Source organism: Thunnus thynnus, chromosome 23, assembly GCF_963924715.1.
Source record: "Thunnus thynnus chromosome 23, fThuThy2.1, whole genome shotgun sequence".
Classification (NCBI taxonomy): Eukaryota; Metazoa; Chordata; class Actinopteri; order Scombriformes; family Scombridae; genus Thunnus; species Thunnus thynnus.
Window position 1 is genome coordinate 8356556 of NC_089539.1, and position 24384 is coordinate 8380939.

The window sequence follows — 24384 nt, forward strand, 5'->3', positions numbered from 1 at the left end:
TGATACCAGACTATCATTGAAAATGTCTTTTTAATTACAAAAAGTTGTACATTGAACTGCACATGATATAAATATGAGGACATTTCTTCACTCTGTTCACAGCAGGAGGAAAATAAAAAATAGATTTCAGCTCTGATCTGCAATTTAAAGACACCCCGTTGTGTTACAGCTGTTACATGATGTCTCATTGCTAATTCCTTTTACACACACACACATACACACAAGGACGTTGGATGTGTAACAATAAAGACCGATTAGATTATTAACATATCACATGGTTAGGTCCTTGTTCCCCGCACACATCAGCAAATCCACAAGGGTGAAAAATCTGATTTGTGTCTGCTGGCCCAGTGTGATGTGTTCATCAACTGACATTAATTAGACTTGTAAAAGATATTATGTAACGTGGAACACGCAGCCAGTTAGCTATCAAGAGCCTGCCCGAGTCTCTTTTCTGGGCCAAATGGCCAGCTTTCATTCGCACCCAGCGTCCTTGACAAACAAACGTAGCCACCTACATGGCTCACTGCACCATGGCCAGATCTTTGAGAGCATGGCTCCGGTGCTTCTTCGCTTTATATCCAGGCCGAAGGAACTCGATCTTCCTCTTTTTGGCTTCGATTTTGTTTTTGTGCTTCTTGAGTTTCTTCTTGGCAGCAATGTCTGGGTTAGCCACCGCCTGAGAGAGAGAGGAGAACGAGGGAGAAGAGAGTGCAAACGTTAAGATGATTGCCAGGGGTAGTAATGTGTGTGTCAATACAACGTGTTGGTGTCCATCATACCTGCATGGCTCTGTGGCGTTTGCGTTCCGCTCGCCTCACTGAAAACTCCTTCTGGACTGAGGAGTAGGCCAGAGAGAATCTCTCCAGTCCCACATGTTTCTTCAGCAGCTCTATCAGCTCTTGTGCCAGGTTCTTCAGTGTGGGGTCTGGACAAAGAGAAGGAGAACAGGGGTCAGCGATGGAGTAAAATAAGACATAAGACATTTTTGAAGGAAGTTTGAGAATTATTCCATTCTTCAACTATTTTCCCGCAGGACAAGTTCAGAGTTATAGGCTTTTTAAAGACAAGAATAAGCAGTAACCTTGGTCTGCATAGGTGCTGTCCAGCTCTCTGTACAGAGGAGCGATGATAGTGGTCAAGTAGGGGCCAAGCCGCTCCTTCCCCAGGTCCATGGCTATCGCTCCCAGGAACTTAAATACGCATGTTCTCTGTGAGAGACAGTGAAGGGAAAACAAAATGAGCTTACTTAGATACAGGACAGACTGTATCTAAATGAATTTAATACATTGAAATGTATTTAGGCAAGGAGAGAGAAGGACTATTAGGTGAGGTTACAGGTGCAACAGACCTGAAACTTTTAACCACAAGAAGTCAGTATATATGCTTTTCAGCTTGGTATGAAGCCATTCTTAAAACCTGCAATAATTGGGGGCAGCGTCATATAGCTCACGTTAGCAAACAGTTGCCAACAAATCATATAGATATAGAGCAATATTGGCATTTTTATTTATAGTTTTGTTTCTGTCCAGCAAACAAATGTAAGTCAAATATTTACCCTGCTTTAAGCTCTGTTTTGGTCTCCACCAACCCCTAAAAAATACCATTTGACACACAGTAACTTTGCTGTCTTCCACAGTAGTTGCAGACTTGGAAAATAGTAATTATTTAACTGACCTGAGGATTTAAACTCAATCAAATTTGTGCATTTCCGATGTGATAAATACATTTTGCCTACCCTTACAAATTAAACATCTTAAGAGATTAATTTTCCTGCTGTCATGTACGGAGTTGCTTTTCAAATTTAACTAAAACTACTAGTTAAAAAATACTGTACCTCAATGCTTATTTACTGAACTACAACACGTGACATTGACTAAAGTCATATTCATTTGGCCTGCATACACAACCATAGCAGGCTACTGATAGAGTAGATCTACTCAGATGGAAGTCCAAAAGTCGGTTAATGTTGTATTGTTAAGACAGTGAAAGCTAATCTCCTTTCTTTATAGTGACTGGAGGAAGTGTCTGAGTAATAGGATACCAAGCTGCCGCTAGTCAACCAGAGAACTGGACGTGTGTGTGTGTACGGTACGGTAAAGACAGTGTGTACCTTCAGGGGAACTTTGGGAGTGTACGCTGCCTCTCTTTTCGCCATCAGCGCCAGCTTCTTCATCAGCCACAGCAGGGAAGGAGGCCGGTCGTCCTTGTCATCTTCCTCTTCTTCCTCCTCTTCCTTTTCTTTCTCCTCTTTTTCCTCTTCCTCTTCTTCTTCATCTCCATTCTCCCTCTGCTGCTCTTCCTCCTCTTTTGCTTCTTCTTCAGGAGGAGTGACATCAGACTCGGGGGATATGAGGTAGATTACCTTGCCGACGAAGAGCAGGTTCTTGATCACCTGTGGGGGCGGAGCATGAATATCTGTCAATCAAATGTAATCGGCGGGATTTGCTGAAATGTGTTTGAGATGCAGTGAATTTGTGCACCTGTTCTCCTGACGCCGTGTCCAGGAACTTGGACTGTAGCTGATGGCAGAAAGATAACGCCAACTCTCTCATCTAGAGGACAGAAAGGATAAAGAGAAAACTTATTGAAACAACAAGATGCAAAAATTAGGTCACTGCACCATTCATAGTAGCAAAACAGGCAGTCCTATCACCTTCTTATCCAGGCCTTTGACGATGAAGGCCGTGGCTGCCTGCTGAGGTGAATCATCGCCTGCCTCTCCCCTCCAAACAGCTACCAGCTGCTCCGCCTGCTGGGCAGCAAATAGCTGGCCAAAGAGCTGCGAGGCTGTCAGCCACACCCAGCAGTGAGGGTACCGCAGGTGGGCTTCAATGTGACCTAAAGGTGTACACATAGATTGAAAAAAAAAGAGAGTGAGTGTGTGTGGAATGTAGGTGGATGTAAGTGATAGAGAGGTGGTGTGTGTAAGTCTTTTACCCCAGATACTGCAGAGTGTGTCGTGAGGCTTGCTGAGCTCCAGCAGGCCGCAGTGTTTGCTCAGTTTGGTAATGAGTGTCAGATAACTGAACAACAGCCGGTCTGCTCCTTTCTCATCCTGCTCCTCCTCGATCTGAGAGAGTTTTCATGTTACAAAGAAGCTCCTTTTTCTTCATGTTTCAAAAAACATAATCATTCTAATTTATTCCACATAACGACATCAAAAATAGAAGATATTCAAGTGTTGACTCACATCTTCGTAGTTGTCAGGGTTGATCTCTGTCTCCAGCAGAGGCAGCAGGTCGTCCATCCGACGGGCAAACTTCTCCTCCTCCACCTCCACGAACAGACCACAGACCTGAGCCCCGAGACGCCGCAGGCTGGCCTGAGAGAAGGGGCAGATGGGAAAATTATAAATCACATTCTACATTATTTAAGACACTGAAATATATAAAAGTCAGTAGAGCTGCGAATGCTGCATTGATAATAAAAACAATGAATTATTTCATGTTCAAATGATAAAATAACTGGTATTCACTTTAATTTAAAGGTTTTGAAGTTGTATATGTATAATTTAAGTGTGTGTGTGAGTGTATGTGTACTTTTTCTGAATTCAGCCAGGTGTTGACGAGGGAGAACAAGGTGTTCTGGTGGTTCAGATCCAGCTGGGTCAGCAGGGTCTTGATGGCCATGGCGGCCATTTTCTTACAGCGTGCCGAGTCGTCGTTGATCACAACCAAGGCCAGCGGGGCGAAGAACAGGCCGTTGTGCTGCAGCAGCAGGTTCTGAGCAGAAAAATAAAAACGCAATCTAAGCTTTTGTTTTGATTACGAAATGCAGAGTCCAAAATATTTTTGTACACACACACACACACACGCACACACACACACACACACAGTATACATGCAGACTTGAGAGAAAATGTTCACACCTTAGGGAAAGTCTGGAAGATGTAAGCCAGCATCTCCAGCACAGACTCCCTGCCTGTGTCGTGCTCATAGGTCAGCTGGGCCATAATGAAGTCCAGGTGCTCTCTCAGCTTCTTCCCCAGCGGGTAGTCCAGCAGGTACTTTAGATAGATCTGAAAACACAAAACCCCTTCTATTTACTGGCTGAACTGGAGATGATTGTCTCTTTATAAGACGTTACACATTGCCTGTGTGAGCACCTGTCGACAGTGGATTCTGATCATAGCGTTGCTCCCGTTGACAGACAGCTTGGACACTTTTTTCATCACCTCCTCCATCTCCGGCACAATGAGCTTCCTGGACAGAATTGCCTGCAAAGACACACAAACGCAAAGAACACAAAGAATTTATTATGAAAGTGATGATATTTTACTATCTTTAAACTTCAGACTAGTCCTGTATGCAAAATTGAAAACCACAAAACACTCATTTTGACCTTGGCTGTGTAATATATGCTTCTTGCATGTTACATTAAATACATCATTTGAGCTTTAAATGGTTACTATGTCTAATAGCAAAATCTTATAATATAGAATATCATTTTGTAGGTAATTTTACCTTTATTTGATAGTTGTAAGTGTACATATTTGTGTTATTTTCATGCTGTTTTTTTATATTTCATATTTAATACTTGGCTACACAGTATCCAAGGTAAGGATGTAGCTATAAAGCCCATCACTGACTGGGTTTGTATCCCCCAGGTGAGTGTGTGACTATTCAATGAAAACCTGTAAATATTCATGTTTAGCCGATCTGAGAGAGACTACAGAGAGACTAACTATAACTATATTGACATCCAGAGTGATTATCTATGTGTACTGATCCATCTGTATCGATAGTGTCTTTTGTGTAATTTGTAATATAAGTCTTTGATCCTGGCCTGGTCCATTGGCCTATAATTTGTAATTTAATGGTTATTGATCTTGGCTACAGAAATCTTTCATTAGTATTGTAAGTTTCATTTGATTATGATTTTATATTGAATAGTTTGACCGGGCTTGTATCCCCCAGATCCCAAAGTGCTTGTAAACAATAACAACTCATCATTGAATCAACATCGGATCTGTCTGTGTCTCTTCATTGGAGTCAACTACTAACTGTCAGCCGTTAGTCCACCACCATCATCGAAACACGATGCAGAGACTGTAGGCTGTCACCACTATTAGCAATATAAAAGAGACTTAACAGTCAGAGAAGACAGACCCCCACTACAGCTGCAGTAGTTACCTTTAGCAGGCCAAAGGCAGTAGCCTGGCGAGACTGGTCATAGATGTCCTCCTCAGCGTATCCCAGCAGCACCTGCAGTTGTGTCTCTGAAATCTTATTGCTTTTGACATTCTTCACCAGTATGGTGATGGCCTGAGAGAGAAATTGAACAATAGAAAAAACAGTCCATGTCAATATAATATTTAGGTTTTTTTAATGACTCTTCATAATTTAGTTGAAGCAGTTCCACAACAAATAATTAATCCTACTTGTCATCTTTCCCTTTCAGAATTTCATAATATTCTAGAAAGCTGCCTTAATCTTTCAGGAACATTAAAAAAAAAATTCAGTCCTCAACATTTCTGTTTGTTTTATTGCCAAAACTAAAGGGAAAATAGTTCTAACAATAAGCTGACCTGTTTATCTTCAGGTGTGTGTGCTTATTCTTTGTGGTGCTACTACCTTGAAGCAGTTCTGGACCAGTTGGTAGTTCTCCCCGCGGGCGGCTCCGGCCTTGGAGTAATCCTTCAGCAGGACAAAAAGTTGCTTGGTCAGCTGGCCGGCGTTCTGCTCCACTGCTGGCAGAGGAAACTTTAACAGCCAAGTAAACGCCACCAGAGCCTCTGTGGTCACCTGGGAGAGTGGAGAGAGAGAGAGAGAGAGAGAGAGAGAGAGAGAGAGAGAGAGAGAAAGAGAGGGCGACAGATGGAGGAGAGTGGAGGCAGTGCAGGTTATAGTCTGCATTTGTGGATCTACCTAAATTGTGTTGTGCAGCAGTTAAAGTGCGACAAAAACATGGGTTTTGATGGAACACAGCTCATGTTGCGGTGATAACAGGCACAATTACAAAGTCTGGGGAAAATAAACTGTAAGATGCTACAACCTTGACATGCATGGAGTCGAGACAATCGAGCAGCAGCAATACGAAGGGGTCCAGCATCTCGAGTGAAGACGCCTCAGATGATGTCACTTTGGCTTTCTTCAGACTCAGGTGGAGCAGCTGAGGAATAGACAGAAAATAATGTAAAATAGTAAATAATAGTAGAGATGGTTCTGAGCATTTTCTTAATTGCTACAAATTGATGCTAATAAAAATACTATGTGGCATTATTGAAGCTTGAGTGTTCGTGGATGTGTACCTTAAGGCCTGCGTCCACTAGGATGTGCATGTTGGTTCGGCTGCTGACCGGAGCTTTCTTACCGCCTCTCTTTGGGGTCGGGGGCAGGAGCAGGCAGCTGGGAGGGGGCAGTCGAGGGTCTAAGGGACACTTATCTGCTCCTTTCTCTCTACAAACACACACACACAGTATCTTAAATGATAATGACAGTATCGTGAATGATAGATGATGGAAATAAGCCTGTAAGTATTTGACGGTGTTTTAGATGTAAGTTGTGTACCGGTCTCTCTTGGTGAGCAGCGGCAGGCTCTGGCTGACCAGGCCGTGGCTCAGCAGCAGGATGTCCTGGGAGGTCATGCCGGTGTTGACAAGCAGACCCAGGACCAGTCGGCGCAGCACAGCACCCACCCGGTTACACACCTTCAGACTGGACGATGTCTCCAGGATCTGATTGAGGAAGAGAGAGTGAGGAGAAATGCCAGTTTATCTTTCTTATGTTTACACCAACAATTAGCTAAAGTTGAATTATAACACTCTACCTCCATGACTGAAATATTCTTTTTTAAATGCTTTTAATAGTAAAAGAAAATTTCTAAAGACTTTAAACGCTAACTATGAAAACTAGATTCAACAAAATAACATGCATTTTGAAAACCCTACCAGTTTTCCACAATTAAAAAAAAGTCAGAGAAAGCCAACCTTTAGTATATTTTAAGTGAGATCTTGTGTCATCATCTAGTGTTCACAACAAATGTTTTACTTTCCAAATCATTACCCCCTCTCTCACCTCCTTCATTGGCAGTATGAGCTTGGTGATGCTCTCCTTGCTGCAGAATTGGGCCAGCAGCTCGTAGGAGTCCATGCTCTTGCTGTGTCGCGCCTCCATCAGCTTGGAGACGATCCCCTTCACCTCCTTCTCTGCAGCCACGGCCCCGAACAGCTCGTTGTTGAAGATCTGACCGAGGCAGAGGAAAGACAAATGTCTTAACTGTATTTCAAAAAGCGTTAAAATCTAAAATAAACGCTAGAAAAGATGACCTGGATCATGTTTTAACTGAGGCTTCACATTTGATAATAGCTGATCCCTCCTCAATATTTGAGACACAAGCCTACATAGGTATGAGGTGTGAAAAAGACTTGTGCTTACATCGATGAGCATGTTCATGCATGGGTCAAGGTCACCACTCTTCAGGTTTGGACTGAGGACTGAGAGCAACTGGTACACTGTAAATGTCAGGACATGGACCTGCAGGGCAGAAACAGAAGGCAGATAGATATTAAGACAATCAAAGTCAATGCACCATTGCCATTATATCATGAAATCAATAATGACAATAAATGATCATGTTGAACTACTGTCAAGGCTTAACTCCATTATGTGCGTGTGAGCCTGTAGAAACAAGTGCATATTAGCTCTTCTCTGTATCTTTCTGTGTGCCTGCATGCATGTATATGTGTATGTGTGTGTGTGTGTGTGTGTGTGTGTGTGTGTGTGTGTGTGTGTGTGTGTGTGTGTGTGTGTGTGTGTGTGTGTGTATCTTCCTACCTGGTAGCCCTTGACCAGGACGCTCTGCATCTCTTTGAGCAGGTATTGCAGATACTTGCAGCCCAGCGTCTCAATGATCTTCACCAGTGTTCCTCGCGCCACGTCACGGATCTCCTGGAAACGGTTCCTCAGCACCACACACACTTTGATCAGGATCCTGGATAACACACACACACACTTTTGAGCTTTTTTTCCCTTCATAAAACACATTAACCAGCCAGACATCCACACGCTCATACACACGCATGTACACACAGCTGCATACCCAGGCAGGTTGGTCTCCATGATGTGAGGAGGCAAAGTCTGCATCAGTTTGACCATGGCAAAGGCTATCGGTATTCTCGCCACCTCCTCATCCTTCACATCCTTTGACTTCACTGCCTTGTGCTCCTCTTCACGCTTCACCTAGAGGGCGTACAAGCAAACACACACGCTTTTACTATTATAGTGCTGTTTGCAGACTTTTTCAGAACACATTAGGACACCGAATCATGGCTGTACCTTTGCAGTGAGACACCTCTGCAGGCGGGGCAGCACGCTGTCATTCACAGTCTGGTGGATGGCACTCATCAGAGACTCCAGCTCCTCTTTGCTCTGCGGCAGCCCGCTGGCCGCTACGACGGGTTTGGGAGCCGGCGGTCTCTCGGCTTTAGCGGTGGCCTCCTCCTTAGAGACGCCATCCTTTTCCCTATCTGTGGTATCGGTTTCCATGGGAACATCAGAGGTAGAAGTCTTACTGTCTACCTCCATGGGTTCCTCATCATCGCTTGCGTCTGATTCTTCGGCTGCAGCTTCCTCCTCGTCACCTGCAGCTTCCTCCTCATCGCCCGCATCCATCGCGACACTCCCAGCTGGTCGAAGATGTGCAGTTTGATTTAGGATGTTTTATTTTATCAAATTTATCCTTTTTAAGCTAGAGCTCAGGTATTGACTCATCTCATTTATCAGAGTAAGCTTCTTGAGACACAATCAAAGCTTCAACTAATTTATATTACTCAAAAAAATGCATCAGAATTGGACATTTTAACTCTCTTTCAGATTAGTTACTCACCCTCTCTGGCCTTAGCAGCCTCCATTTCTCTGCTGAGGGTCTGGTGGTCGAAGTGGAAAGCATCCAGGACTGTGACCAGCAAACTGGAGTTAGGGAGGGAGGAGGAAAGGGAGAAAGAAGGTTTACAAATCACATTAAAGTATCATGATTTAAATAAAAATGGCATCGGAAAGCAATGTAATGGTTAAAAACCTGCAGAATAGGGCTCATTTGAAAGCATGCATGCAAACCTCACCTGACAGCCAGTTTCTGCTCAGTCTGCCCTGTCTGCAGGATGTGAACAAAGTGTTTCAGGTAGTACAGGTACTTGGACCAGGTCAGCCTGCGACACACTGCGCCCACCACCTCCACCGATGCTGATGTCATGTTCTCGTGCTGCAGCATGTCAGGAAAGGAGACATTTTTTAGTTTAGTACAAAGCCTTAAAAAGTTCTCCCATAAAGTTTTGAATGCGTTATCCTACATTTTGAAATGAAACCATTGAGCTGTGTGCTAGTTTGTGCGTATGAGTCACCTTGAGCATCTTTTCGTCGAGCAGGACGGTCATGGCGTACGGCATGATGTAATTCTGAAGGGAACGGGGCGTCATTACCACCGTTCCCTCGGTCAGCTGCTTGGCCAACTTCCTCAGGGCACGACCCCGACGGTGGATCTACACAAAGAGGAAAAACAGAAGTATTATATACATAGGAGGTAAACAGAAAAGGAGAGAGGTGTGAGATGAGAAAGGAAAAGCAAAAAGGAAAGTGAGCTGAAAAGAGCGAGATGCAACAATTTAATATCTGTTTCTGTAGTTTCGGTTTTACCTGAATGTGCTTCATGTGCTCAAAAAAGTCAGACTCTGGGTCATTGTAGTCAGTGAGCTGCACCAGGTCTCTGAACTCTTTCCGGGAGGGAAACGTCTTCACCAGGCAGGCCAGTACAGTGGTGTATTCATGTTGCACACTCTGGTAGAGTAAAGAGTAGAGACATTTTTAAACCTGCTGCATACTGATTAAGTTCAGTTGTTTCATATTTATAGCATCTCTCGATATATACTGTAGTATGTTAAGAAATCATGGAGGTGTGTGTGTGAGTTTCTACCTCCGTCTTGCTGCGCAGCCCCTTGTGTACAGCGTCCAGGATGGTGTGTTGCACAATGTCCTTGTAGAGTTGTTCTCCAGCCCCGACCGCTACCAGCTGGGTGATTACTGCAGACAGACACAAGGTGGCGTTGTCTCCCAGCGACATGTCACCAATCTGCATCAAAGGAAAGAGGAAGGGTAACAAAAGGTTTGTTAAACAGCCATCAATTTCAAGAAGGACGACAACAATTTGGAAAAAAACTAAAACATTTCACACTGAATCCAAATCACTCCTACTAATCATATCTTCTCACCTCATAGGTGTGGAAGCAGTTGTGTATGATGTTGTTGATGTAGTCCAGGTCCAGAGTCTGCATGTCTTTGATGTACCTGGTGGCATCTTGGAAAGCTGTCAGTCTCACGTCAAAGTGGATTTCATCCAAGTGTCGACTGTCTAACGCGTTAAGCTGGAGAGAGCAAACAGAGAACAGTGAGTTTGTTATATCAGGGTATGTGAGTCTGACACCAGAGATTAATGTTGAGACTTCTAGTTCCTGGTAAATATCTGATGCAAATACATTGAATTGATCTTACCTTTGTAGCTACATCAGTAATGTATGTTAGTGAAGGATCCAGATCTGACAGAGTCTGAAAGCAGAGCAGCACAAACAGATGAGGCTGTGTTCAAATATCAGCTGATGATGAAAGATTAAGGTGAGACTCCAACAGTTCAGTGCATAAATGTAAAAAGCATTAAAAAAAAAAACTTCTGAGTGCATCTACTGTGTTACTTCTTGAAATTTTAAAATACAGTGTGCCTGCAAACATAACATTTCCTTAAGTTTTTCTGCTGCACCTGGAAGACGTTGATGAGGGCCCGTCTGGGCAGCTTGTTGTGAATGATGGAGAAGAGTTTGCTGAGCGGCCGCAGGAAGGCAGAGGGCTGCACACACTGTCGCAGCAGGTTCTGCACGGTGGCCAGGATGTCGATTTCTGTCTCCTGAAATAAACACACAGCAAACATTTGACCAACTCCAATTTGAGGGGGATGTAATGTGGAAATAACCAAAGTGCCACTTTGTTGTTACATGATTTACTAGCCACTGGTAGATTTTCTCATTTGAGCTCTCTGGAATATAACAGTTTTTAAAAGAACAAAAAAGAAAAACAGTCTTACTTGAGGGTTGTTGCCTTTCTGGAGGTAGGGCAGCAACAGGCTGATGAGCACTGAACTCTGCTCCTTATCGCCAACAAATCGGCTAATCCTGACAGACACAAAGTGACACATCCAAAAATGAGTTTGATGAGACAAAGTAAACTGCACACAGGTCATTTTCAAGAGAGAGAAGATATCTTTCAAACAAAATAAACAGATGATCAAAAATATGTGAGCTCACTTGGAGAGGATGTTGAGCTCCTTGGCCACCTGCGCTCTGAACTTCTTCTTCTTGAGCCTGTCGGTGTTGCGTACGACGCTGCTGAGGTACTGCAGGAGGGTGGAGATGTGAGGTAGCAGCAGTCTGGAGCCTTGAGTTATTGAGTCTGGAGGAGATACAACAATAAGCACATTTAACTTTGACCAGCTGTTATTAGCCTAAAATTCGATTTAGAAGAGGTTAACAGTATAAGGAAAAAAAATAAATTTCCATATTTAATCTTTTTATTATAAAGCAAAATCTGCTAACCTGCAGTGATGAGAGCGCCCTCTTCAGGCTGCGGAAACACACAGCCGTTGACGCTCAGCTCTGTCTCACTCTCTGAAGCAACAAAGTCTTCTGTGGTTGCGAGGGCCTCGGCTATGTCCATTACCATGGCGATGGTCACTGGGGAAGCCTTCTTGGCGGAGAGGAGGGCAAAGACGTTTAGGAGGACACCACACTGCGGGTGGTCTGGCCTCTGCTTGGCCAGGAGGGGGAAATACCTGAGACAGACAGAGCAGAATATATATTTGAACTTCCTTTGACTTTGTCTGGATGAAGAGACGAGTGATGTGATGGGAATAAGACAAGCAGAGAAGAGTCGGACTCTGACCTGGGATCTTTGCACCACACATGGATGAGTTTCAGCAGAGGGGTGGGCGAGTAGGGGCTTTCTGTAGGGAGACGACAAACCTGTGCAAAAGAATTTAAACTCATAGGTAAAAAAGAACTGAATTGGAAAAGTAAACAAACATAATAAAAATCCACAACAAAGACAAGTTTGCATCACGTACCTGAGGCCAGACCACAGCTTGGAAGACAGCGTCCAGCTCATCTGGGGTGAAGCTGTAGGAGTCAAAGCCGTCAAAGAAGTCCTGGATCCTCAGGATGCCGAGTCGCCTCAAGTTCTTCAGAGGACTGATGCAACCTGCCCGCAACTGCAGATGAAAAGGAGAAGAACCCAAATCTCCATGAAAAAAAATTGCAGCGAAACAACAACAGCATATTTTTCACTCGGTCAGTTAAATATTTTAAGGGTTATACAAAGTTATGTAAATATATACAGTGAGAGAAAGGAATAATGAAATAGACCTTTAACATTTTGTAATCCTGATTACCTGGTCCCTGCTGTCCAAGATTGTGGACACAGAGGCGGTGACACACAGCAGGATCTGCAGCACCTTGGGCAGGTAGATGTGGATGAGGTGGCCCAGTTTCTGGATCACCACGTGGATGACATTCAGCAGGCTGTGCTGACGGCCGAGCGGCAGGACGGCACCCGCGCTCGTCTCGGCTACAGCTCTCTCCACCGCAGCCAGACAGGAACCTGATGACACAGACGGAGGAAGGGGTTGAGTGAGGACACGTCCACTGTTAAAATGCTGCTTTTTTATATTTGAATTTCAGGGGGACTACTACTTTAAGAGAGATTTGTTGATTTCTGCTATATTAGCATAGATACGACAGTAAGAGGGAACCTTAAATGTATAAATGTACTTTTTTCACAATAAAAAGCTAAAAGTAAAGAAAATACAGATTTACAAAATTAAATAAGCTCAAATCATTTTTTAAATTGAATATTTTTTACTAATAGTGAAAAGAACAAAGTATTGTTATTTAAATTGTCTTTGAAAATGTTCTTCTCTCAACAAAAAAATTAATATACAGAACAGAATACAATGTTTTTTAAAACATCTGTAACATCTTATATAAGTTCTGCAAACTTTGTTGGAGGATATCTTTCATTTCCACCATGCTCGTGTCCTACCTTGGCTGTGATGGCAGACGGGCTCCAACAGCAGGTCGATGAACATTCCCAACTCCTCGGCCTGGCAACCTGCCAGGAAGCGCAGAATGATGGAGGACCTGGTGGCGGCGCTGGCCTTCCCCTGAAACTTACTGCCGGCTTTAGTGCGCAGACGGCCAAACAAGATCCTGTGTCAAAAATGGCAAAAAAGGAGACATGTCACTGAGAGAATATCAATGTTTAACAAACCTCTGGTAAAGCAGTGCTCCGTTACTATCAGAAATTATAAATAGGAACCTGGGGTCAAAGTGATTAAAAACAATGTGGTAAAAATGATAATTACAGCCATCCTTTCATTATTTCAACTTTCCTAAAATCAATCATTAATGTGTGAACGTGACAACTGTTACCACAGAGCATTTCTGAAGCTTTCTAAACGGGAGTAGAAAACATTGGCATCAAGCAGAGGTAAAGGCTGATTGATGCAAACCACTAAATGAATAAAACAAAGAACCAATATTGATTTTAAAAAGTCAATATTGTAAAAGTGGGAGACAGATAGGCTGGGAACACACTGCTACTGTTTTCCAGTAACATTAGATGAAAAGAAGTTAAACAATGGTCTGTCTTTGTATATTTATTAGCCAGTATGTAAATTAATGTTTGAACTTGTTATATAGTTCAATAAAAAAATAATCCCATAATGATCAAAGAGGTCTTGGCAAATTAAAGGAATAGTTTCACATTTTAGGAAATACACTTATTCACTTTCTAGCAAAGATAGATAAGATTGACAGCACTCTTGTGTCTGTTGAATATGAAGCTACAGTCACTAGTCATTAGCTAAGCTTAGCATAAAAGGCTGGACTTTTTTACCTTTAGAACATAACCTGTGTAAAAAATAATGGACGTAGCCACCGTGACTTCACACATTGGTTTATGGACTCGCCTTTAGAAGCCTTGAGTTTGGCATTTTCACTGTCGCCATCTTGGATTTTTGGAGCCTGAGGTGATGAAAAGTGACTATCTTTGGACCTAATGCTAGCTGCTAGCTTGGTTTGCACTGTGCATTTCTACTCTATGGTTAGCTGTGATAATGCTAACGCTAATGCTAATTTTTGCTACTAAAACGGGCTTAAAATCATTAAAACAAAATGTATTTACCAGAAAAACTGAGCATCCGACTCCTTAGATGGTCTTTTAGTAGAACCAAACGCTGAACCACACTTTAAGGTGACCACGATGTACAATTAAGTTTCATGAACTGAAAACACTGAAATAGCGACAGTTAAGGATACGCCTATACTCTGTGAATCTGGTGTTACGCCATGGTTACGTTACCTAACCAATGTTGTCGCTGTGGTAGCAACTTGTCAATCACAACTTAGCCACGCCCTTAAGCATACCCTGATTTATCGTGAAATCGAATTTAAATAGGACCATAATTTGCAAAATGAACATCATGTTGTATTGAAGACTTGAAACTAGCGATTGAGACCATAAACTCTCCTGGCTGTAGCTGAGTGTGAATGAGAGACTTTCTCACTCAGCAAAAAACATTTCCCAAAATGTCAAACTATTCCTTTAAGGTAGAAAAGACTACTAGAAAAAGGTACTCAGAAACACACACACACGTACACACACACACACACACACACGTACAATACCTCATGAGCAATGGGATGAGTCTGGCTCTGTGGGAAGCATCAATAACTCCCGTCTCCTCGGAGATGTTGAAATGGACAATTTCTTCTTTGAAGTGTTTGTCATCCAGTAGCCTCTCCAGATTCTCCCTGAACACACACACACACACACACACACACACACACACACACACACACACACACACACACAGAGGTCAACACACTGGGGCACAGAGCAGCACCCCTGTGGCTTGTAGTAGTTCAATCTTTTTAAAAAACTTTAAAACTTTTAAAAAACTAAAATCATTGAGGCAGATACTTGAACTTGGGTTAAAGAAGCTCCCAATTGTCCATAATGTGGCCTATTAATGATGCTACATGTATTTAATAACCACTTGCAATGTCAGCTAAAGACTACGTTGTGCATACTATGATATGGTTGATGAGCAGCATACAAATGGCAGAAATGACTGCCATCCTTCTGACTATCACTGTCCTGTATCCAGGTCAGTGTGACAGCCTGATCCTGAACAAAGAGGCGCACACACACACACACAATCATCCGTAATGCAAAACTCCCGGAACTGCACATCTGTCTGCAGGCTGGCTGGAGGTGCGGTAAACGGATAGCTTAATAACAGACAGTAGAGGGCATAATGTCAGGCAGAAACAAGCGCTGAGATGGAAGTTAACATTCCTGAGAGTTATAAAGGCTTCTGTAACCATAGAGGGATGAGGACGAGAGCTCTGATTCCTATCAAAGACACTCACAATGACTCCATTGAGGAACAGAGAGAGAATGGAAAGAGACTGAAATATTACTGTATATTTTTTCTTCCTCTCCATCTCTAAAAGGAGGTTAAGGTAGGTTCTTACTTGTATGGTACAATGTTGGAGTCTTTGTATGTGAGGACACATTCTAGTGCTACTCGTTGAATCTGATGATCCTGATGGCAGAGCAGCTGAAAAACAGAGACAGACAGAGTGAGAGAGAAATAAGAGTAGAAATGCTGCATTGACACCAGAGAAAAGTCTCAATCTTACAAACATTCGAACAGAAAGAGTCCAAAATCTCCATTCATTTTTTATTTCTGAAAAGTGTCCAAAATGTTCCAATATCCACTGCTCTAAACACAAAATGTGAAGTTTCAGGATTACCTGGTTGTAGAGCTCACTGAGGCTGCTTTCCAGGTAGAGAGAGCGAGGGTTGGTGAATTTGGCGAACACCTTCAGATGAGCGATGAGCTGTCTGTTGGAGAAAAGACAAATCACATAAAAACTTAATCATCAATATCATCTTTCAAACTATTATAATAAAAATGAGACAAATGTGGTAAGAAATTGGTTTAGTATATTCATCACTCATTCAGTACGCTTGGGTTAGAAAAATCCTACAGGGGCATTAAAAATAACAACAAAGTCTTCACAATATTAGAAAATTGGTTACCAGTTTACTGTGCAACCACTAGTATAAGGAGGGTTTTGGAGGCTGTTTTCAGTGATGGTGTTGTAATGGACTGCGATATATTTAGAGCTGAATAAACGCAATTAGCTGAAAGATACTATAAAGCTCCGTAGAGATGAAGGGAACAGTAGTCGGATGATCATTCTCACATTACAAATATTCATTTTATCCATTGTTAATGTAAAAATATTGGTTAGAGCTTCTTTAAAACTTGTCAATGGTCACTTGAATTAACCTTGGTCTCACTGCACATTTACATTATATCAGACTTTAATTTACAGTGAAATGTTGATTTTTAAAAAGCTACATGTTGCACCTTTAACGTTTTTATAGCCTAACAAATGGACTGGCATTTAAGACGACTGTGTCAGTGTGTTTCAAGTCTTACTTGGCAGCGGCTCTCCTTGGGGGCGCTTTCCTCTGCTGTCTGCCTCCCTCCTCAGCCTCCTCTTCCTCTTTCTCCTCTTCTTCCTCTACAGCCATTCCAGACTCCTCAAGGGCAGCATCGTTTCTTTTCCTCAGGTCCTGAGTAGGCGCCACCTGCAGGTCAGCAGGGTAAAACTCATTCCTGCCGACAAAAATGGAGGACAAGTAGCACAGGGGTCCGTCAAACATTAACACTTCACTAGTATAAAAACAAGACCTGACAAAATGTTTGAATTATGTGCCGAGCCAGATTTCTTTGAAAATCAACACCTGCTCGTTTTAGACACTAACCTGATAAACCTGAGCAGCAGAGGGCTCAGTTCTCGGCTACGTGGTTCAACTCTGTCGGGAACTTGAGCCATGGTGCGCCACAGCAGGCTGCGGAAGTTGGGGAAGTCGGTCCTCTCGTTGGGGTTAGAGGTCGACTTCAGCTGCTGTAAAAACAGCACCCCCATTTCCCCGCTCTCAATGACATCACAGCCCGGCTCGCCCTGAAGATCCAACTCTTCCGCTTCATTATCGTCATCCTCTTCATCATTCTCCTGCAGTTCTTTTTCTATGAAATGCAGAGGGGGAAGATCTGTTTGTCTCCTATTTACTACGTTCGCTGTTCGATGTATTTGTACTAAAACTTGGCAGTGAACTTGGAAGGGAATTTAAATGTAACTCAGAACAATATGTTGAATCCTGCAGCCTTACCAGCTAGTCCTGCCACCATCTCCAGATGTTCATGGTAGACCCTCCAGAAGTCCTTGTTGTCCATCCCTCTGGCGTGAGTCCTGCAAAACAAGGAAGACACACCTTGAGAACACCTCAAATATGTTGAATATTTGTAACGTTTATTCAGGTAACACAAGCAAAGTTCTGCATTTTGACTAAAAAGTCTTGTAAGCAATTTCAGAATCACTCATTTAACTTCAATGTGTTGAAAGGTACAGCAACAGCTTGTAGTCACTGGCTGGTTATGCCAACAAAATGTGAAAACGGCCTCAGTCCCTAAACATAAATGACTCAGTTAATCAAAACATCATCATTTAAAACTGTATGAATTTTATACTCACACAAGAAGTTCAATGACTGCGTCCCACAGTGGCCTGAAATTGACGAACAGCATTGCGATGAGGTAACGCAGAGGCACCTGAAAATAAAGAGGAAGGGAACCAGTGTTGATCTGTAGCATCTACTACTGTAATTATGTTAATGTTAATATCATGATGATGAAAAAAAAGTGCTGTTCTCCTCTCTACCTGCTGGAAGGTGCCGTGCGGCCCCTGCGGCAGGCTGCGCTGCACCAGGTCGTGTCGCAGCTTCCGGAGGTGCAGCAGCTTTTCTCTGTAGTCCTGCACTGAAGCCGGCACCAGCTCTGCCTGCAGGCACACCACAAACACCGGCTGCACCTCCACATTCTCCTCACCCTGGACAAGAGGCACAGATACCCACACGAGTAATTACATGAGCATATTGTTTCTATAATTGATAGAGTTTAATAAGAAACTAGACTGACAAGTCATACCTCAGCTTGTGCGGGGAGCTCTGCCTCGAAGTGAGAGAGGATCCTTAGAGTCAGCAGGCGGATCTAAGAGAGAAAACAATTCATTTGTGAAATTGGCGGTAAAAAATCTTTTCATAATCATGAGATAGGTAGAGGTAGAAATGCACCGCCGCTGCTGTGACTGGAGACATACCTTAGAGATGTTGGAGGAGAGGTTGGCGTGCAGAATCTGGTAGACCTCCAGCAGTGCACTGTGGGATAGGTGCTCTGAAACGCCGCTGAGTGACAGGCGGGTGTAGTAGAGGTCTCCTAGTAGCAGGGCCGACAGGTCTGTGGGAAACTTTCTGTAACATTAAAGCGTGTAGTTGTCATGAGTTAAACCCATTAGTGGAAGCGAGAGAAGTGTTTATTGAGTAACATGTAGTACTACTTACCGTAGGACTGAGGTGACCTTGTCCACAGTGACCAGCGAGAGCAGCTGGGCAGAGCCGTCCAGAGTGAGGAGGCAGCTGAGGGCCTGTGTGGCTACAAACAGACCAGCTGGATGGCAGAGGAGGAGTGACATGAGAGAGAGGAGAAATTACTTTTACTTTACTATGTAGAAATTCATGTTTTTGACATTTTTTTACAAACTATGAACGATTCAGAAAATAAAAACAAACCTTTCCCCAATTTCTCCGACTCAATTTCACACAAAAGGCGGTTTAAGAAAGTGGTGACAGCGGGAACAACACTTGCTGGAACAAGAGGCCTGAAAAAACAGTAAATACACTCAAGTATTAAACTTTGGGAAAGTGTGTCCAAGCTTTTGACTGGTTCCGTATCTCAGAAAAGAAGCTCTGTGACCAGGTGCGTGTGTGTTGAAATATGTATGTACGTGTTACCTGAGGTGTGGCAGCAGCACCAGTGCGGCCCAAGGCAGCGACAGATCAGTGACAGGCTGCTTCTGCTCCTCAGGAAATTTGATCAGCGACAGCACCAGCTCTGGCACAGCCGACTGCTCTGGTGAAGCCTGACCCGCCTCCTTATTAAACACTCTGCAGGAGAAGAAAGACGCGTTTACCTCAGAGAAAATAACATGTTGAAACTTACACTTTAATTGTATGAGTTAGAGACCTTGAATTTAATTTATGACTAAATTAAGTGAGAATCTAACCCTGTGGTCTGTCCAGTGAAGAGAAGCGGGTAGGTTTCAAAGGCCATGGAGCCATCTGTGGGGGGTGGGGCTTTGGCGAGGATCAGACTGACGAGCACCTCCAGGCCGCAGTGGCGAGACACTGGATCGCCGCAGCCGAACAACCCGGCGGTGAAGCGCAGCAGGCTGGGGAGAAAGAGCTGAAGGAGAGGAGAGAAAACTTACTGTCATGGACGTGTAGAGAGAAATGAGACATAGATTGACCCAAACACAGGGAGAAAATATTGAGATATATATGATGACGACTGACCTGTTCAAACTGTTTCATGGTGAACATCTCCTTGGTAAACTCTAGGATCAGATCTTCCCCCATTGTGCTGCCAAACACCTGATGGAGAAGACAGAGAGCATATTCACATGATTCATTCATGTGAAGAAGGCACACACATATTCACACACAGAGAGCATGCACATTTCATTTTGTCACATTAAACAAATGACTTTCTCATCCTCACACATCTCATTCTTCTTGTCTGTTCAACACACACACACCCACATACCTTCTGGACCGTCTCTTGGATGAGTGCATTGGGCAAGCTGATGTTCTCCCCGAGCAGCAGAGAGGAGATAATCTGAAGAAGCAGCCGGGAACAGGAAGCTGACAAAGCTGAGCTCTGAATCAGACGCAGCACCGTCTATGACGAGGACACAAAAATGGTTTGTACAGCTACATGACACACACCATTTGGACTTTAAGCAACAATAAGGTTTTTTTGTGTGTGACAAAATCTCACAAATTAGTGTCCTCCTCTTACCTGGCAGACGGCCTCCGGCTTGGTGATCTTGGCTCCGTCCCTGTGGGACACCAGGGTGTGGAAAATGAACAGCAGCCTCTCCAGCTGTTCTGTGGCTTGTTCTGCATCTTCTCCCTGTGCCTCCATGACACCAAGGACCTCCACCGCACTGACCTGTAGATTTAGACATGTTGTCATCAGACACAGGGCAGTGAATGTACAAATAAATGATTGGAAGATGGACAAAGGACTGACAGAGACAGTGACTGGAACGCAGGGACACAGATTGGGTGAATCATGATCTACTATGGAGGGTTTTTGAGTAAAACATTGAGATATGTATTCCTTTAAGTTTTCACCTGATGTTCCAACTGAAAGTAAAACAGTCTTACCTGTAGGGACTCCCACAAAACCAGGAAATGTTCTCTGTCGACATGATTGGCTGCAGCCTGGGCCATGTGATCCAAAGCATCCCTGACAGTGTCCCATGGCAGAGAGACTCCTGGATTGGTTGTAGAACCGAGCTTCCGCAAAGCTACAGGGAAAGCCTGTAGAGACAGATGCAAAGAAACAGAAAAAATTGAAAAATCTGAATTTATGAACTGTATTTATACTGTTTAAGTCTTCAATTGGATGAAATTTTAAATTTCTGAGGACAGCGTAGCTCTGTCACATCAAATCATACCATACAAGCAAGACGTCAGTACAGTTCATTTGAACTCTGATCAACTGGAAACCCTTTGTGTTCAAAGATGTTTAAATGAAAACTCTGTCCAACATGCAGCAGGTATTCACAAGAAACTCACAGTTGCAGCGCAGGAGTGGAACATGTTTCGGACTCCTTTGCACATCTCGAACAGCAGCTGACCCGCTCCCTCTGCCTTGTCGGGGTGCTGCTGCAGGTCTGAGAACACATGCGTCAGCAGGGCGTCAAGATCGGGAACCTGTGGGACACGAGGAGACACAAGTTAATCATGGAAAACAGCTGCACACACTGAAACACAAAACACTGAATTCATTTTTTTAACATTAAAAAAAAAAGCACAAGGAAGAAAAGCATGACATCAAGTGTGATGTTGTCACCCACCTTTCTCATCAAGAAAGAGAAGCTCTCTGCTGCAAACTTGCGGATGTGCTCCTTCTTGTGTTCCAACAGCGTGCTGTACAAACTGTGGGGTGGAATGAAGTTTTAATTTTAGAAAACATATGACTTGCACTCTTCATCTACCGCTCATAAAACACAAGTAACACTTTAGTGCTGCAAAGGAAAATAGAGGTTCTGTGAACTGTTGAACTCTTCTCCTGGACATAATTGTAAAAGATGATCAGTCATAAAAAAGAGAACTGTGCATAAATCCTCTTTCCAACAACTGCTGCTATTTTTCACCTGTAGATGTTGGTCATGTCTTTCACCATGAGCCTCCAGAGGTACTTGTACAGGTAGGAGAGGCAGGTGAAAGCCCACTCCAGCACCTCTGTGTCTTTTGTGTCCAGCAGCGAGGTGATCAGAATGAAGAAGTCAGGGAAGTGAGGGTAGAAGTCGGTCTGCAGGTCTCTGGCCAGCTGCACCACCAGGCTGGAGAAAGAAGGAGAGGAGAAGATACATCTGGAGTTAGTTCACCGAGTCCAACTTAAAAAAAAACTACAACCAGTACTACAAACAGCTTAGTCCTCGGATAAACACAAAACAAAACGGGCAACTTACTCCAGCAGAGGCTGGTAGGCCAGACTGTTCTTGACTGCCAGGTGTGTTTTCAGGGTCTCCACTATCGACTTCTGATGGAAAACTAGCATGTTGAAAGACTGGCTCTTGTTGGAAACCTCTTTCAAAAACGTAGCTGGAGAGAAAAAGCATTCATTTTACATTAGCTACAGATACACCACAGGTTTACAGGTTGTTAGTAGAAAAGGTAAATTAGGAGATTCACTTTTTTATCATTTATACGTACTGAAATGTTCTGTCAAGTTGAGGTCTCTCCATTTTGTCAGTCCTTCAGAGAAGTATGTTTCTACTTCCTGCATTGGGAGCAAACAAGACAGGTCATTACAAGTCAATAAAAACACAGATTTTACAGCATAAATGTGAGGAACAATTATGTTGCCATGATTACTGATTGTTTGTACCTCTGCATAAGATCCAGTCCTGTCAATACGGTGGATGACATCGATGTTGACATTGGCAAGTCTCTCAGCAAAAGTGAGAAACTGAGAGAGAGAAAAGTGAGAAAGGTTTACAATCTGCTAGTGTGGAGACAAATGATCTAATAATAATATTATTAGATAATAACCTAATATTGTAATAATGACAATATACACTGCCTGTGATGTCAGGTTAAATGTCACCTTTCCATAACTTAATAGACTGTCCTTCTTGAGAGAAATTTACACTTAATTCCTCTACATAATTTGCAGTTATATGCTTAATTCATCCTCAACAAAAACCGTTCATATAAGCTACATTGCAGTCAACATGTTATGTTTTATTTCATACTATCAGTATTGCCCTGAAGCCCCATGAAAGCATACTCTTTATGATTAATATTTTCTATATAAAGGCAAGAAAACAGCTAACATTTGGACTGAAGAATAACCACTACTGGCTTAATGTTGATGTGAAAATTCTGGAGAAAAGAAGTTCACATGGTTTATATTTATGTGCTCAAACTGACAACGTTTGCTTCAATGACATCCACATAAAATGTCACAAAAGGTGTCTAAACTTTTCAGTGGTGGAAAGTAACTAAGTACATATATTCAAGTACTATACCTAAGTACAATGTTGATGTATTTTAATTGAATATTTCCACTTGATGCTACTTTATACTTCCACTCCATTACAACATTAGAGAAAAAGTCCAAAAACTGAAAACAGAGAACTTTGTTTTTTCTTCCTTCCTCTCCCATTAATCATCTCTTGTGACCCTTTGTGGGGCCGGCCCCTAGGTTGGGAACCGCTGGGCTAAACTAGCTAAATGTATATAAAGTAGTATATAAACTAGCTCCACCTCCAGCAGCTACAACAGTAACATGCTGTTTACACACTGATGCTTCAGTATAAATAATCTAATGATGTCATATATAATAATATATCAGTCAGAGGAACCAAACCAATACTTTTACTGCAATACTTTACATCAAGCTGATAATACTTATGTACTTTTACTTTACTTATGGAGTATTTTTACATTGCTATATTGGTACTTTCACTTAAGTAAAGGATGTGAATCCTTTTTCCATCACTGAAACTGTTAACACACTGATAAAAGCGATTTTTAAAGAGCTTTAACTCCACTTTATCCCTGCTTCGCCCCTAGCAACATGCTGCAGTGTGTTTCTGGACTCTCACCCTGTAGGTGTTCTCAGATTTGTGATACGAAGACTTGGATTTGATCTTCATCTTTGCTTCGTTGCTTGATAAGTGATGAATGGTATTCCAAAGACCGTCGTGCGATTTATACGACTCATGAAAACTATAATTTCCTTATCTCTCAGCTAATGTTACAACTGTTTACAGCCATGCTGGAAAAAGGCATCATGGGAAGGTTTTTTTGCTCCGCGTGGTGAGCGAAGAGAGGCGAGAGGGCGAGATAAATTACTCCGTCACTTCCGCCTTCGTTTGAGGCTTCACTGCTCCCTGCTTCCGGTGTCGTTTGATTTTTGTTGTTAGACCGCGATTCTTTGGCTACTAAACGTCAACATGTCTGACTTCCAGTTTATGTGGACAGTAGAAAAGCATAGCCTACATTGTCAAAATGTTTTTAATTGAATAGTAACGTAGCACCAACTGCTTTTAAGAAGAAAACCTGTGGAACCATGTAGGGCCTAAGTACATTCAGCTAAGTAAGACAAAAACACACCATGTTTGAATAAGGAAAAAATTAAACAACAACCAAAAAATATTTTTTGAGAATTTAAAGGTCCCCTCCAGACATGTTTTAAGATGTATATAAAATACTCTACTTTGTAATAATAATGTGTGTCTGATATGGTTTTTCTCCCCAAAAGTTATCTTCTTAAGATCCTTGAAATGGTATCTACTCCTTCTCCCTCATTAAAAATCCAGACTCTATGGATTATGAATATGAATATGCAAATATATTGTATTTCATTAGTGTAACTATTAGTCACATATATGTGACACCTGTGGTAGAATAATACATATTTTTCACAGCAGAGCGCAAACACACAGGTGTAACTAATGACATTAATCAATGACAGCTGCATTACATTAGGCGCTGTTCTGTATGCTGGCTCACTGGCATTACTAACTAACCACATACAGATACATGGAATTAGTCAAACTGCCTGCTTGCAAAAAGGTCTGTAGGCCTTTTTCACAGAGGACATTTTGACTTGTCATCATAGGAAAAG

The 24384-nt window shown here is 42.6% G+C and overlaps 1 protein-coding gene across 1 annotated transcript; it reads right to left on the reverse strand.

The window, feature by feature from the left end:
* Nucleotides 1-11: 11 nt before the first annotated feature.
* utp20 (UTP20 small subunit processome component) lies at nucleotides 12-23698 on the reverse strand. Its single transcript, XM_067581854.1, has 61 exons — nucleotides 23360-23698; nucleotides 22138-22218; nucleotides 21963-22029; nucleotides 21719-21851; nucleotides 21401-21589; nucleotides 21101-21182; nucleotides 20820-20957; nucleotides 20406-20561; nucleotides 20035-20187; nucleotides 19780-19914; nucleotides 19530-19607; nucleotides 19241-19419; nucleotides 18969-19121; nucleotides 18747-18835; nucleotides 18519-18624; nucleotides 18278-18428; nucleotides 18106-18168; nucleotides 17840-18007; nucleotides 17654-17730; nucleotides 17292-17371; nucleotides 16884-17148; nucleotides 16555-16734; nucleotides 15860-15950; nucleotides 15578-15663; nucleotides 14726-14851; nucleotides 13080-13246; nucleotides 12430-12638; nucleotides 12106-12249; nucleotides 11925-12004; nucleotides 11579-11814; nucleotides 11291-11435; nucleotides 11071-11158; nucleotides 10750-10893; nucleotides 10488-10541; nucleotides 10208-10360; nucleotides 9913-10068; nucleotides 9636-9776; nucleotides 9344-9481; nucleotides 9065-9204; nucleotides 8830-8912; nucleotides 8280-8629; nucleotides 8044-8183; nucleotides 7779-7935; nucleotides 7380-7478; nucleotides 7020-7187; nucleotides 6513-6679; nucleotides 6254-6401; nucleotides 5998-6114; nucleotides 5577-5747; nucleotides 5136-5267; nucleotides 4109-4219; nucleotides 3872-4021; nucleotides 3543-3725; nucleotides 3194-3325; nucleotides 2941-3073; nucleotides 2657-2841; nucleotides 2484-2555; nucleotides 2114-2395; nucleotides 1085-1211; nucleotides 783-928; nucleotides 12-679 (listed from the first exon to the last, which is right to left on the reverse strand). The coding sequence occupies exons 1-61, from the start codon at nucleotides 23408-23410 to the stop codon at nucleotides 524-526; spliced, it is 8481 nt and encodes a 2826-aa protein (XP_067437955.1). The 5' UTR covers nucleotides 23411-23698; the 3' UTR covers nucleotides 12-523.
* Nucleotides 23699-24384: the final 686 nt, after the last annotated feature.